The sequence below is a fragment of the Serinus canaria genome, chromosome 3, assembly GCF_022539315.1.
Source record: "Serinus canaria isolate serCan28SL12 chromosome 3, serCan2020, whole genome shotgun sequence".
Classification (NCBI taxonomy): Eukaryota; Metazoa; Chordata; class Aves; order Passeriformes; family Fringillidae; genus Serinus; species Serinus canaria.
In genome coordinates, this window is record NC_066316.1 from 21039016 (window position 1) to 21053811 (window position 14796).

General features: G+C 44.7%; 1 protein-coding gene across 1 annotated transcript in view; it reads left to right on the plus strand.

Annotated features, from left to right (window-relative positions):
• Window positions 1–14796, plus strand: part of USH2A (usherin) — a 371525-nt gene that overhangs the window by 352971 nt on the left and 3758 nt on the right. Inside the window, exons 64-70 of the mRNA XM_050972284.1 lie at window positions 3944–4153; window positions 5328–5566; window positions 6124–6341; window positions 8319–8495; window positions 10111–10194; window positions 11644–11888; window positions 14126–14356. Coding sequence (XP_050828241.1) covers window positions 3944–4153; window positions 5328–5566; window positions 6124–6341; window positions 8319–8495; window positions 10111–10194; window positions 11644–11888; window positions 14126–14356 — 1404 coding nt within the window. The remainder of the gene's footprint in view (window positions 1–3943; window positions 4154–5327; window positions 5567–6123; window positions 6342–8318; window positions 8496–10110; window positions 10195–11643; window positions 11889–14125; window positions 14357–14796) is intronic.

A 14796-nucleotide genomic window follows, 5' to 3' on the forward strand; every position in this document is an offset into this window, starting at 1 on the left:
ACAGATGGTTGAGCAGAAGCAAAGGGAGTTAAGGGACTCCAGCTTAGGTCAGGGTAAATCTGGAATTCAGAAGCTCCTCAGAAGTCCTGCTCAGCTGTCACAGCTGTCTCAGAAGCTGGCGCTGCAGACTCACAGATGCTAAGGGGGTTTCTGCTGGACACATGTCTTGGCAGGGCTGAGTAGCTGGTGTCTGTCTAGAAGGCATGCTCAGACCATGTCTGTCTGTCAAGCCCACACAAACATGGCCATGACCTTTTTTTCCAGACAGTCAGGCATGTGGCAGCGGGGTGTTTACATCACCTCCCCCTCGACCTCTGTAGGGAAGCATCCCAAGAACAGAGGGGTCATCCACCTGGGCATTCCCACTCCAGAGGGGCAGCAGGCCCGACTGCCTCTGGTGGAGCACGGGATTGAACCTCAGCTACCTGACTCTTGAAGGAGTCCTTTAACCACTTAGCTGTAGTATGGAAGGGGATGAGCACAGAGTCACAGAATCTCCTCAGTTTGAAGGGGACCCACAAGGATCACTGAGTCCAACTCCTGGCCCTACACAGGTCACCCCAGTAGTCACACCATGGGCCTGAGAGCATTGTCCAAATGCTCCCTGAAGTCTGTCTGGCTTGGTGTTGTGACCACTTTCCTGGAGAGCCTGTTCCAGTGCCCAGCCACCCTCTGGGTGAAGAGCCTTTTCCTGATATCTGACCTAAAGCACCCCTGACACCACTTTGTTCCCTTGGGTCACGTCACTGGTCACCAGAAAGCAGAGATTGGTGCCTGCCCCTTTGCTGCCCCTCTCACTTGGGTGTCCCCTCAGTCTCTTCCAGCCTGCACTGATTGGGATTGCTCTTAGAAGATCATTATTAAAACCCCAGGCTGCACTAATGAGCCCAGACCTGGCAGTGGGGTGACAATAAACCTCTGTGTGTGAGGACAGCACCATCAGCTCAGGAAGGGTGCTCAAGTACAAGAGGCCTTGTCACATTGTTCTCAGCTAAAAAAGGAGATGAAAATGCCCAGGAGCCAGGTAAGGAGGTTCTGCATGTCACTGTCACCCCCCTGCTCACACAAGCAGGACATTCCTTCCTCAGCTGGGCTCCCATCCCACAACTGTGGTGTCTGATACAGGCCACTGCAGTGATGAGGAGGGAGGGCAGCAGTACTTTTCCAACAACACTGCTTCTGCTTTTCTGGTTTCAGCCCATTCCCAGGCTCAAAGGAGCCAGAGATTCATATGCACATCAGGTTCCCATTATTCTGTGCACAGTTTTCAGGGCAGGATGTGTCTTTTTCCCTATTTAAGCAATTCAAAGCCACTGGCATCCAGTAATGAATGCAGCTGTGGTAGCAGAAGTTGGCACTGGGACAAGAGGTGGCCTCCCCACTGTTGTTATCCTACTTTCTCTCTCTCCCAGGGGTGACTGCTCTGACAGTAGAAACATTCCAGAATTCCAAGCCTTCTGTTTTGTTCTTTTACTTCCTCCAAAATGCACATCAGTCCTGCACAAAATATAAAACCAAATGAGATAATGGGGAACAGAGTGTCCCAGGGTCAGAGGGACTCATCTCTGCTATAGATCTCCTAGTTCTGTGGCGCAAGAGGACCACACACTGCTTGGGATGGGGAAGAAATCCTCTCTCTGTTCTGTGACAATGGCCTTTTCTGGCTCTTGGCCCTTTCCTACCAACAGGAAGAGGCTCCTTGGGGAAGCGATCACAGCACCAAGCCTGAAAGAGTTTGAGAAGCATTTGAACAACACTCTTGGCTACATGGTGTGACCCTTGGTAATGGTCCATGGCAGGGCCAGGAGTTGGACTCTATGATTCTTGTGGATCCCTTCCAGCTCAGTTTATTCTGTGATTCTGTAAATTAAGACTTCCTGAAAGATGAGGTGTGGCACCTACAAGAGGTGAGGGATTGATGAAGGGAGGAGTCTCCATCCAACCCTTGGTGAAGTGCTTGCTTCCCAAATGAGTTGCATCCCTCTCTCCTCCAAAATTCCTTGGCAATTCTATTCTGAAGCTGAATTCCTGTGCTGCCCAGGAAGGCTCTGTTCCCAACTGATCACCTTCCCTTTAGCTGTGGGCAGCTTGCTCAGCAGGTCAGGCCTGCACTGTTACACTCCGTGCTCATTGAGGCCACAGCCTGGATGTAACTGGAGCAGTTGAGCCCAGGTAAGAGCTGAGCTGGTGCCAGTGCCACACTCAGAGCTGCTCTTTCCATGTGTGTTTTATTCTTTCCACAAAGAAATATGACCCTTGAAATGAATGACTGTGGGTAAATCTTTGTAGCAGCTGGAACTGAACTGAGATACAGGGTTTGACCTACTGCAGTAAAGTGAACAGTTTGACTTTATGAATAGCTCACAACAGAGATGTATTACTGATTCCACTGAAAGGAAAGTGCTTTGGCTGAGCTTTTCTTTGCAGGGCATCATCTGTACTTAGGAGGTTCTGTACATTACTGATGGAATCAGGCAGGATCTTTGGGTTTGTAATTGGCAGAACCTCAGCCTTCAAAGCCACTTCAGTTGTTTTTATCCATTTTCCTTCCCCAGGCTCCTTGTAAAGTGTCCTGTGTTCTTGGAAATTATTATTGCAAGGTAGAAGGATTCAGGGTCAGTTTTGAAGACCTCTTACTTCTAAACCTCCTGTTTTTTTTCAAGATATAGTCCCACCATTTCCTTCCCCAGGACCAGTGCCCAAAGTAGAATCACATAAGAATGTGTTTTACTGTAGTTAGAACTGCTCAACATGAAAGCTTACTAAGGAATACTTGCACTAAAAATCGCTCAGACAGTCCTCTTGTATTGCCATTTAGATCTATCATTCTGATTGATCACTATGTGGTTGGCTAATATTGAGTCTAATTTAACCCTATATGCTCATGCATCCATCTATTCTGTCTATTGTTCCTGACATTCTACAAATTACTTACTCATGCAAATGATGACCTAAGGCAACCTTTTATGATATTCGTGTTTAATTATACAAATGCTTTTTGATAAATAAGATTATACATCCTTCCATATGTTTATTCAGTCCTTGATGAAAGCAAAATTTAATTTTCATGCAGATTTGTTGGAGAGTGTGTTTAATAAGTGCTGAGTTTTATGTAGTCTGCAGATCACTCTGGTTTTGGGTAGCTGACAAAATCAGTAGGCATAGTTCATAGAGACATGTGGGTTTTAATCAGGCCTAATTCAAGCTGCTAATTTTTGGAATTTTGGAACTGAAGTCATTGCCTTTGTGCTCATGCAATAAAGCAAATGTTGTTGTGAAAATAAATGAGAGATGCTGAATTAACTACACACTTCAGTGGGCTTTATTTATATTACAAGTTACTGAAAATATTGCCAAATAACTGATGGAATAATATTTTTAGGAGAGGGATGTTCCTGTAAAGCTCACTGATTCTAGAGAGTAGCTTGAGTTTGGCTTGTGTGATTCAGTCAAGGTGAATGCAGCTTTTAAGTGTCACCCAAGGCCAGGCTGAATTCACTGGGGCTACCTGAATACATGAAGAAAATGTGCAGAAGGGAGAAATTGTCAGGACCAGATATGACTATCTTGGTTCAGATGTCTTTGAAAATACTGTTCTTGTTAACTGCAGCTCCTCCAGGAGTCCTCTTGGCATGGTGTGACACAGACAGTGGTAGGAATTCAGAGTGTGGGGATCTGGTATGAGAAGACACAGGAGCACACACTGCCTGAGAGATGACTTTTGCTTCTTTTCCCTAAGTGTGGCGGTGGGAAATATTTCACCTTCTGTTAAATAATTGCTGGGTCAGCACAGGTGCTGACTGGCCATCAAGGGACATTTTCCAGGCGTGCCATTACGCCGAATTTCACCCAGTGTCAGTGGAGCTGCAGTAGCCCCTCTGGCTAACAGCACCTGTTCTGTAGGCTTGAGTTCTTTGCTGACAGAGTCTGTTTTGTGTGGAAGGTGTGGTCAGTGAACTCGGTGGGCCGGACGCCAAGCAGCTGGTCCCGCTGCCGGACAGGCCCTGCCCCTCCCGAGGGCCTGGGAGCTCCCCTCTTCAACACCGTGGCGTCCACTCTGGCTGTGGTGAGCATCAGCCCCCCTCTTAAGCCTAACGGGGTGGTCAGTATCTACAGGCTGTTTTCTAATGGTACCAGAGGGACTGATGTGGTGGTGAGTATTGTCAGCACTTTTTCTGTACTTCCTCTTGCATTTTCTAGCTTTAACAATTTTGGTATTACAAGCTGCTGCTGTTGGTTGCAGACTGCCTTCCTCTCCTGGCCTCCCACAGTTAGCTGCTCTGCAATGCACTGTCCTGTCCGTGAGCTTAAGCTGTCTACTGATTTCACATTACCCATTTATTCCTTCCAGTGCACTTGGCTGTGTCTGCGTCTGATTCAGCCAGCTCGTCCCATTGGTGCCTGCATGGCCTTCCTTTTCCATTCCCTCACACCTGCCATGCTGCTGGCTCGGCTCTGCCTCTGCCTCTGGCATCAAGATGTACCAAGTGCTTCCCTTCGCTTGCTTGACTCTCTTCTTCTTATTTTTTGCTGAACTCTGCTGAATCAAATGCTGCCAAATGAGAGCAGATGTTGCCCCTTGTTGGTCTTTTCTACATATTTTTATTTCTTTGGCTTCAAAAAAGCTATACCAACAAATGACTACAGCAGAAAGGTGAAGTGGCAGTTCCTGTGAGCAGTTTCAGAGCAGGGCACTGATTCATTTGCCAGAACTGCCAGGTCTCCCTTGCTGAGCTTAGGAAAGTTTCCTAACAGGCTCACCCAGCACAACATCTGTTTGAATGAAGAGCAGCATCATGTTGGCTCTTGGCTCAGATGTTCCTACCAGAGAGCACATTCTCCTGTCTGGGAGTCACCTGACCCACCAGACACATTGCTGTCATGCTGCCCAGCACTGTTTCTTGCATCCACACAGAGAAAACTTATGAGATATGCATGACTATTTGCTAGCACATTTATCATGGAAGTATTTTCCACATTAATTTATTTTCTGCTTCAGTACCACTTATCCCAGAATCTTCCTTTAATGGCTTTCAGCTTCTCTGTTGCTGAGAATGACATTTGCAGCTGACATACAGTGGTCACAGCTCAACTAAAGGTGTCCTGAGGCCACTGATGGCATGGTCTTTTCATTTGAAGAGTGTCCTTTAACTTCATAATGGGAGAAAAACACAGAGTTCCCATTACACAACAGCTGCATTAGTGTCAGACTGCAGAACATGCAGAATCTTCTGCCTGTCTTCTTCTGGGGTTAATTCACCTCCATAACTCTTATTTAGTACTTGTGGTGCTTGACGCTGTGACAAGTTCCCTCTTAATTTTTACAGCTGTCAGAAGGGACTGCCACCCAGCAGACAATACATGGACTAAAGCCCTTCACCACGTACTCCATTGGTGTGGAGGCCTGCACCTGTTTCAATTGCTGCAGCAGAGGACCCATGGCTGAGTTCACCACGCAGCCGGCTCCGCCCTCAGAGCAGCCGCCGCCGCAGATCCGCACCGTCACCTCCAGGAATGCCTCCTTCCAGTGGAGCGCCCCTCAGTCACCCAACGGCATTGTCACCAGGTAGGAGCTGCCACCCAGCTGAACCTGCACACCTTGGCTGGAGCTAGTGCCAGAACAATGTGAGCTGGAATTCCATGGCTGAGGGCACTGAATAGTTGGGGCAGTCACCCTCCTTCCTGGTCATGCTGGTGGTGACTTTCCCTCTAGCCTGGACACCTGCTGGGAAGTTTTTACATACAGTGGTTGCTTTTCTCCTGAGCAGGATACTGGGAAGGATAAAGGTGGAAAGGAGTGGAGGTGATTGCCTGACAGCTGTGGTTGTGTAATTAAATAGTGGTGAGTTCAACTGGCAGAGATGAGAGAGCTGCGATCTGGAGTTACTTAGGCAAAAATCCTGACTGGCAGAAGAGGGCAGCAAGGTAATAGGCATCAACAGTGAGTGTGACTTACCACCACAATTGCCCAGTTATCTGACAGGTAGGACCAAAATCTCCAAGAGAATAACTGGGATCAGGTCTGTTTTCTTCTCCAGTAGCCAGACAGCAGTTAGGACAAAATGTGGGACTGGCTTTTATGTTATTTAGAGTCCTTCATCCAAATCTCAACTTTGTTCTCAGCTATGAGCTCCACGTGTACATGGCGTGTCCTCTGAACCTACAGCCAGCAGTGAAGGCTTGCAGTCCTGGCCCAACTGAGGTGAAGTACACAGGGAAAGGACAGAGTGCCAACGTGTCCAACCTGGAGCCTTACACAACTTACAACCTGCGAGTTGTGTCCTACAACTCTGTTGGCAGTAGCGCCTCCGAATGGATCGGATTCACTACGGAAAAGGAGCGTGAGTATGAGAAATGGTTCACTGACCAGTCGTGCCTGTTTCTGAGAGCCAAATTACTTCCTCACCTCTGGGAGAGAGGACATTCCCAGAAACCTCTTCTTCCCTGTCCCTGGTCACTGTGTCTCTGCTGAATATTCATTGAAATTCTGCTCTGGGTCTTAACTGCTCATTCCTTCAAAAATATTTCTTTGCTCATCATCTGATGTCGCATCCTCTATCTTGGGAGCCTGGAAACCTTTTATTTTACTGAAAATGGGCAGCAAAGCTGCAGAACATAAAATGTTCAAGTATTACCAGAAGGCTGATGCGTAGTAATAAATATACTGCCATAAATAATCCCTTGGAAAAGTGGAGATCTTGAAAGAGACCTGGTGATTGTTTTCAGGAACAATCTTATTGTTCTAATTCATGCCACACTTCTGCTAGGACTCATAAAAGTTTTCCTTGGATACCATCTGAATGACTGTATGCTTGTGAACACTGAAGCAAGAATTTGTTGCTGTCCAGCCACTGCAGGCAGTGCTTTAAGGCCATGTGGTGGTATGCATGGAAATTAAACATGCAGGACCTGTGCCTACAGGCAGAATAGATTTTGCCATCAAAACGGAATTTGTAGTAGTCTAACATCAGCTTGTATTAAAAAGATCTATAGTGCTGTAGTCAGAGTCATTCCATAACAGATGAGATGGGCATTTCATCTCAGTCTGTCAGGTCAGGGCAAAGACGATGTTCACTTTTTATCTCGTGTCAGGATTTCAGAATCACCTTTCTAAAACTCCCTTTTGCATCATTTGATAGTTCTGCCAAGTAATTACTCAAAATCTGTAATCTGATACATCTTTAGCTGAAAATTTCAGGTGGAACAAGCCCAGATTTTTTTTTTTTAATGTTACCACTGAAAAAAAAACCCACACCAAAAACAAAGGGAAGAAAACCCCACAAAAAGACAACCAACCAACCAAAAAACAAACAAACGAAAGAAAGATCCCTTATGTCCAAAGCTGTGTTTTATTAAATTGCAAGTTAAAAGGCTGGAAAATTATTATCAACTTTTAAATGGAGAAAATTCATAAGGAACTGGTGAGACACATAGAACAAAAGGATTTGAAAGCAATTTTTAATCCCCCACCCACTAGGTCCAAAGTCCTCTTCTTTCAGTCTTGCTTTTCTTGCCTTGCTGACCTCTTCACACCAGGTTTCAAGAGTCCCTCTGACTGCCTCCTTCCTTGAGTCTCTCTGACTGCTTCCTCTTGCCTCGAAGGCTTGCTTCAGAGTGACAGTGGGCAATTAGCAGCAAAGTGCAGCTGGACAAGCAGCTTTCTTGTGAACAGAACAGCAAAAACGGGGCAGATGGCTTAATGGCAGCACCACAAGAAAGGACCACCTCAAACTTAAATGAAGTTTTTTGTCAGCAAGCTGTTGAGCCCAACTGATGAACTCTTTCTCCCTGAAGTGAGTTCTGGGTTTCTTTTCTGCCTGCCTGCCATCTGTTCTCACTTTTCTGAAACCCCATGTTTTCATGTACACGTGTGTGTTTAAGATGATCTCAGCAATTTCTTGGGGCTTGCAAAAGAACCCTCTTCATAGCAGCTCTCACAGCCCAGCCTGCTGCAGTCAGGCTTGCACAACCTCCTGTGTCTCCCTGGTCTCTGCCTTAAGCTTGAACTTGATTTAAAGGGTTTTAGTGTCAGTACCACATACACAAAGGCAAAGGGAGGGAGTTCAAGATATGATTTTAGGATGTATCTCTGCTTTCTCAGTGCAGAGGCTGGCATGTTCAGCACCTTTTTGTTTTCTCCTTGTATCTTCCCTAATCATACTCATGGATATGAGAGAGAGGGGGAGTGCATGTAGCAGAGAGCTTCTATTCTGGAGAATCTCTTTCTCTTCGTTGTATAACTCACCAAATCACTTCTAGCCTATTGGCTAGAAATTCACAGAATTCACAGAATTGAGCTCTTTCTCCTTGTTCTGCAGCACCTCGGTACATGGCTCCGTTCTCTGTGGTCAGCAATTTATCCATCATCCACATTGACTGGAGCCGCACCTTCGTGCTGAACGGGCGCCTGAAGGAGTACGCGCTGACAGAGAGCGGGCAGCGCATCTACAGCGGCTTCGACACCGAGCTCTACTTGCCAAGGACATCTGACAAAAGTCAGTTTCCCACAGCTTCCTCTCTGGGAGAGTCTGTTGAGTGAAATTAATAGTGTTGTATGCTGAACTTTTGCTGCGGTGCCGGATTTCTTCAGCCCGACTAGCTCCCGACACCGACAGCGAGAGTGGGCCACCCCAAGAAAGCTGTCGAATCCGGGCTGCAGCTGTAGGGCACAGCTGCTCTACGGCACAGGTGGACTGCCTGGGGATAGAACTGCACTGAGGGCAGGGACAAGGAACAGGGAGAGGTCTCCTGCATGTTTTCCAAAGGTGTTTATTCCCCTCAGGGTCAGGGATGGAAAGACACTGACTCAAATGCATACAGCAACTTATGAACAGGGGAAGTCCCAGGGGAGGATACAGTCTTTAACCAACTGGGAGAAACACAGCTGTGCTCCAACTGTGGAACACAAGGCAGGGAATACAATGTTTAAACCAATAGGGTACTACAGAGAAGGAGAATAACTTAAACAATGGGTTTCGAAGGATACAAAATTGACAGGGAAGTTTCTAGAGAAAGGGCAGCCATGGGAAGGGATTGACATCAATGGGAGGAAGAACAGGGAACAAAAGGGCAGGTCTTTGGGGAGATGGACAGCTAGGGCAAGAGCAACAACACAGCGGGGAAAGGAACCATCCATTAGTAATAAAATATGCTACAACAGCACAAAATAGGAAGGATTATAAAACTGACTGCTAGATCTGCATTACAATCAAAAACACACACTGCAACAATCTTTAAAAAAAATTTCTCCATTTCAATCTCAAACTGAGACCAAAGGAGCGTACAACCACTCCAAAAAGTATCTAAGCAAATAATTGAAAAAAAATCCATAGAACTAAGCTTTCTCTTAAACCTTACACTGACTGGGTAAGACTGTTTTGATTCACAATGACAGTCAAGTTTTCCCAAATCCTGAAGCTGTGTTGCAATTCCATTCTTCAGGGCTACAGTCAGGGAAATGTATAGAAGTCAGTTTCAGGAAAGACTGGTGCTTGAATTTTCATTTGAAATTAAGTCAGTAGCTCTTGGAGCCAGACGTATTTCAGAAATTTACAGTCTTTAAAATAAAAGGAAATTATCAATAGGGGCAAAAAGGAGAAGAAAAAGCAGCAAGCAAAATGTTTTCTGTTTTTCTGTTTTGATGACATTGGAATGTTGTATGTCAAAGAATTTTGTAATTTCTTTTTTGTCTTACTGATTACTGCAATGGTGCTAATGCTTTATTTGTTTTTATTCAAATGTTCTTAGTATGTTTGTTTTAGCCATGAATGAAGTATGAAGGATTTAGGGCAAAGTGATGAAAAAATTGAAAGTTGCCAGTTACATTGGAAAAGAAAGAATTTAGTCGCAAAAGAGGAACATAATTTGTAGCAACATCATAGTGATGATTGCTTATGATCTGCCATGATTCATAGTTTAGAATTTCAATACCAATGTGTAAAGGATTGTGAAGCTCTGATATGGGACACAGGTGTATTATGATGGGTTATGTGCTATTCCTGCCTTGTTTTTTTAGACCTGGCAGTTTGCTGGTAAATTATAGTTAAAAAGCAGCACCTAAATAATTTTTATATCTGCTGCTGACAGTATTTTCTAATTTTTTTTTCTCAGCCTTTTTGTTTCAAGTGACCTGCATCACTGATGAAGGGAGTGCCATGACACCAGTCATCAAGTACAACGCTGGAGAGGGAGTTGGTAAATGCATGAAGAAATTTCCTAGTACCTGTTTATTTGATGTGTTTGTGCTTGAAATTTGGTATTAGTGCATGCCAGGCAGGATGGCATCTCACTGCAGGAGCTTCCTTAGTGCCTTGTTTATGAGGTATGTAGGTAATGCGCTTTTTTTGCCATGTATGGATTTCTGTTCTTTACATCACAGAATTACAGAGTCCTTTAGGTTGCAAAGGACCTTTAAGATCACTGAGTCCGACCACCATAGAATCATAAAATGGTTGGGTTGGATCAAACTTTAAAGATCAATTACTTCCAAACCCCTGCCATGCAGGACAACTTCCTCTAGACCAGGTTGCTCAAAGCCCCATTCTGCCTGGCATTGAGCACTTCCAGGGGTCGGACAATTCTCGTGATGAACTTCAGATCCTCTCCTCAGATATGTAATATTCTTTCTTTTATTTTTACCTAAGTATATTGCTCCAAAATGTTGTGCTTTTCTCTGCTAAGTTTCTTGTTTGAGCTATTTCTAACTGGTTTAATTAAGTTCTTTTTTATGTGGCATCTTGTTCAGCCTTTTAAAATAAATCTGCCTTAAATTTGCAATTAGTCTTTACTTGACATTTCCCTTATATCCCTTTTCATGCTTTCACTCCATTATCCTGCAGAATTTCAGGCAATGATGCCTTAAAGGCATTGTAAAATGTTCCCAGCTGCTCTACAATCCACCATCTTCCACACTCTGCCCCTTTGTTCTTTTGATTGCTGCTTTTACCCAGAGTCTATTGAAAACTTGAATGGCAGTGTAGGCAACTTACAGAGGAGGCTTTCAAGCAAAGGTGTTGAAAATTCTTTGGCCAAGAGTTTGGTTGTACATGTAGGATTCCAAATAACCAGGAAATACTGTCACTGAGAATTCTTACACTTTTGTTGTGTATAAGCAAAGCCAACCAAGTGACTGTTGTTTTTTTTTTCTAGCAGGTGGGAGAAAGGAATGGTAAAATGTTTCATGTTGCTTGCTTTTGTATTAATGTATTAAAGCCTTCCTCCCTCTCTTTTGTAAACTGCACAGGCCTGTAAATGCACAGTTGTTCTGGAGAGAATGTCCTCTATCTGTACTGCTCTGAAATTACTGTCGTAATTTCCACTCTTCAAGGTTACTTGGAGAACCCTTTTTTCCTCCCATTCCACCACCACCACCTCCTTTTGGAAGAGCTGCTGATGCAGTGGTGATTTCCAGCCTAAGCAGCAATGCCAGAGCTTTAAGCAGGGTCTCTTGAGGGTAGTAAGTTTTTTATTGCAGCCCGCTAGCATATTGAACCATTATGCCACCTTGAACATAAGTGCAAATAAGCACATGACGACAAAATTACTTAAATTTCTGCCTAATTTATTAGCCAGGAAAGGGATGGCATATTGTAAAATGCTTCTTGAAATAACTGTCCCTTTCTCCCCTAATCCCTCTTTTTACAGGTCTGATCTTGACAACACCTGGAGAGAAGGACAAAGCAGAGTCCAAACGTGCAAAATTCTACAACGAGTTATGGTTTGCAGTGCTGATGGTAGTTCTAGGTTTGATCCTCTTGGCTATTCTTCTCTCCTTAATTCTTCAGAGGAAGGTTCACAAGCAGCCCTACGCACGAGACAGGCCTCCTTTAGTTCCACTCCAGAAAAGAACATCTCCAATGAGTGTGTATTCATCAGGTGAAACCCATCCGGTATGTTTGGAAAAATGCAACCAGTGTGTATCCATGATACCTGCCCTCTCAAACACACACACAGACTTTTTCTTCCTCCTTCCAGCAGTTTGTTGGAAGGAGGAAGGACTGTCTGGTCCCATATGGGCCATATCTGTGTGGGCACACAGAGCAAGGTTACAAGAGCTTAGTTCAAACAGAGCCCTGGGATGCCTGGTCTGCAGGCCCTGAAATGCTTCTGATGCCTAAGACAAACTTTAGGTCTGGAGTCACAGGAAATGCAAAGCCATTGCTGTCACCTCATGTTAGCTGACATCTGCAGTAGAGCTGAGAAGTCTTTGGCATGCTGTGAGAATGTAGATGATAAAATGTGCTTTTCAGGGGAACCTTTCATGTGTTCCCAGCTGCCTGCTGTGGATGGCTAACCAGGATCAATCTGACAGTCTTTGTCAGGTATCCAGAAGATATGCCTGCAAAGAACAAGACTTAGGGAGAGGCTTTATTTCTTGCCAGTATCCGTCTACCACCCAGCTGGACTGCTCTAGGACAAGCTGCATGCCAGGAAGGTTTGGAGTAGAGTGAGAGTAATCAGGGAAAAAGCTAGGGAACTTCACAAAATGCACATGTGCATTTGTGCACATGGACCCACAGTGGGACCATCAGACTGCTGGGAGGAGGGCTGCTGGCAAGTGATAAAGAGGAAGGCTTTTTTTATCCTGAGAAGGTATAACTCTGAAAAAGAATACATAAAAAACGTTCCATCATGGAGCAGAATAGTAGCGCTATCCTACCCCTTGAAAAAGCAAAAGAAAAGGAATATGGCAGCTGTTATGGGATTGAGAATGGGAGCAGGCATGCCTTCCATTTTCATGCTTCTTCCAGGCACAGGCCGTGAGGTGATTCTTCCTGTCACTTCTCAGCTTCTTTTTCCTGTGAGTGCCATCAAACAGCATAGTGACTCCTGCATCCTTCACGCATTCTGTCCCTTCTTGTCTTGGTGCCAAGACACTGCATCTGTGCCTCAACCAAGAAGCTCTTGGAAACAATGGGATTTCCAGTGTGCCCCTTCTCCTGGCAAAGGCTAAGAGCATAAGAAACTTTTTTTTTTGTCTCATGGTTTTGATTCCTTTTCCTCTACAGTCTGTACAGTCTGTCATCTTGTGTTATTCCTCTTGACTTTAAAATGTCTTTGCTGTTGGCATGCCTGCACAATTTCTTTTCATGTTCCTGCTCTTTCTTTTCTTTTCTTTTCTTTTCTTTTCTTTTCTTTTCTTTTCTTTTCTTTTCTTTTCTTTTCTTTTCTTTTCTTTTCTTTCTTTTCTTTTCTTTTCTTTTCTTTTCTTTATTTCTTTCTTTCTTTTCTTTTCTTTTTCTTTTCTTTTCTTTTCTTTTCTTTTCTTTTCTTTTCTTTTTAATTTTTTTTTCTTCTTTCAGCAGCTCATGGACTTAATAGAAAGGAAAATTTTTAGTGCAGCATTTGAAGGACTGATCTAATCTGTTAGTGTGGTCATGGCAAGCAGTGCTGGCTGCACACAACAGTACTTGACCACTTAAAAATTAAATAGTGCCTGGTCTTCGCCAGTTCCCCTACTCCCCCACATCCTGCTGCACTGCTCTCCCTCACAGAGCTGCAGCTAAGTCACACCCTCTGTCAGGTACACCTACACTGCAGCTTGCCCTGCCCTAATGCTCTTCCTCCCTCTCTTTAATCTCAGTTTGAAACTATTGCTGACACGTCTGATTCATCAAGCAGTGTCACTCTCAAAAGATACACGATGCACTTGGAGGTAGAGTCCTCAGCTTGCAGAGTGGCCAGACGTGTGGTGTGTCAGATGACCCAAGCATGCACAAAGGCATCTGACACTGCATGTTTCTCCTGGTGGGTGAGGGTTTTTTCCCCTGGTTATGAAAAGATCTGCCAACATCCTCTTGCTGTGCAAGTCTAGGCTATCATTCTGGTAATCAAAAATCTTTGCACTTCTGCTTGTTGGTACTTTATAAAAAAAAATAGGAAGAAGAAAAGAGAAAAAATGAGGAAAATTCTGGTTTAGCGTTGGTGGGGTTTTTGTTTGTTTTTAATGATATGATTGTTCTACAGTAGGGAAAGGTCTGGGCTTTTTTTTCTTCTGTTTATAACTGCATGATTTTGAGGCATGGTTTTCTCTGTTTTCTTCCACTCCTGCTTTGGTTTTGTTCAGCTAAATTATTTAAAACTATGCCCTTTATTTTTTTATTTATTATTTGTGTCTACCTCACAGGGACTGGCGGATACGAAGATCCCAGGGGCTGGCTCTCCCACGAGCAACCGCAGTTTCCGTCTGGCAGCCGGGGGAAGGAGGCCGAGTCAGGGCCAGCTGAGCCGCACGTACTCCCCCGCCTCTCTGCATCGCAGTGTCAGCCAGCTGCTCAACCTCTATGACAAGAAGACTTTCGATGAATCACCTTGGGATGCCATCCTGCACAACCATCGCACTACTGGCCGTGGCTTGGTAAGGGCTCCTGCTCCCCTGGGATGCTGCTGTGCGTCATCTCCTAGAGAGTCCTGAGACAGTCTGAATGTCATGACTTCCTGGAGATACAGCCAAAAGGCCTAGAAGGACATGGCCATAGCTTAGATCCTCAAAATTCTTCAAGTCTACTGTTCTCTTCTCGAGTTGCAGGTGATAACTCACTGCTCTTACGGGATACAGGTGATCCATGTGCATCTCTTTATGGTTTCCATTGAACTGTTAACTCCATGGTTACCAAGGAAATGCACCTTAAAGAATTCCCTTCTATTTGGTGTTTTTCCTTTCCATGCAATTCAGCAAAGGTACATGTCTGAGGTGGGATGTCTTGGCATCCTATGCACATTTAGAGCCAGAGGCAGGAGCTTGTGTTCTATTGACTCCTGTTCTGTTAACTGGGACTCAGGTGCTGATGAGATCTG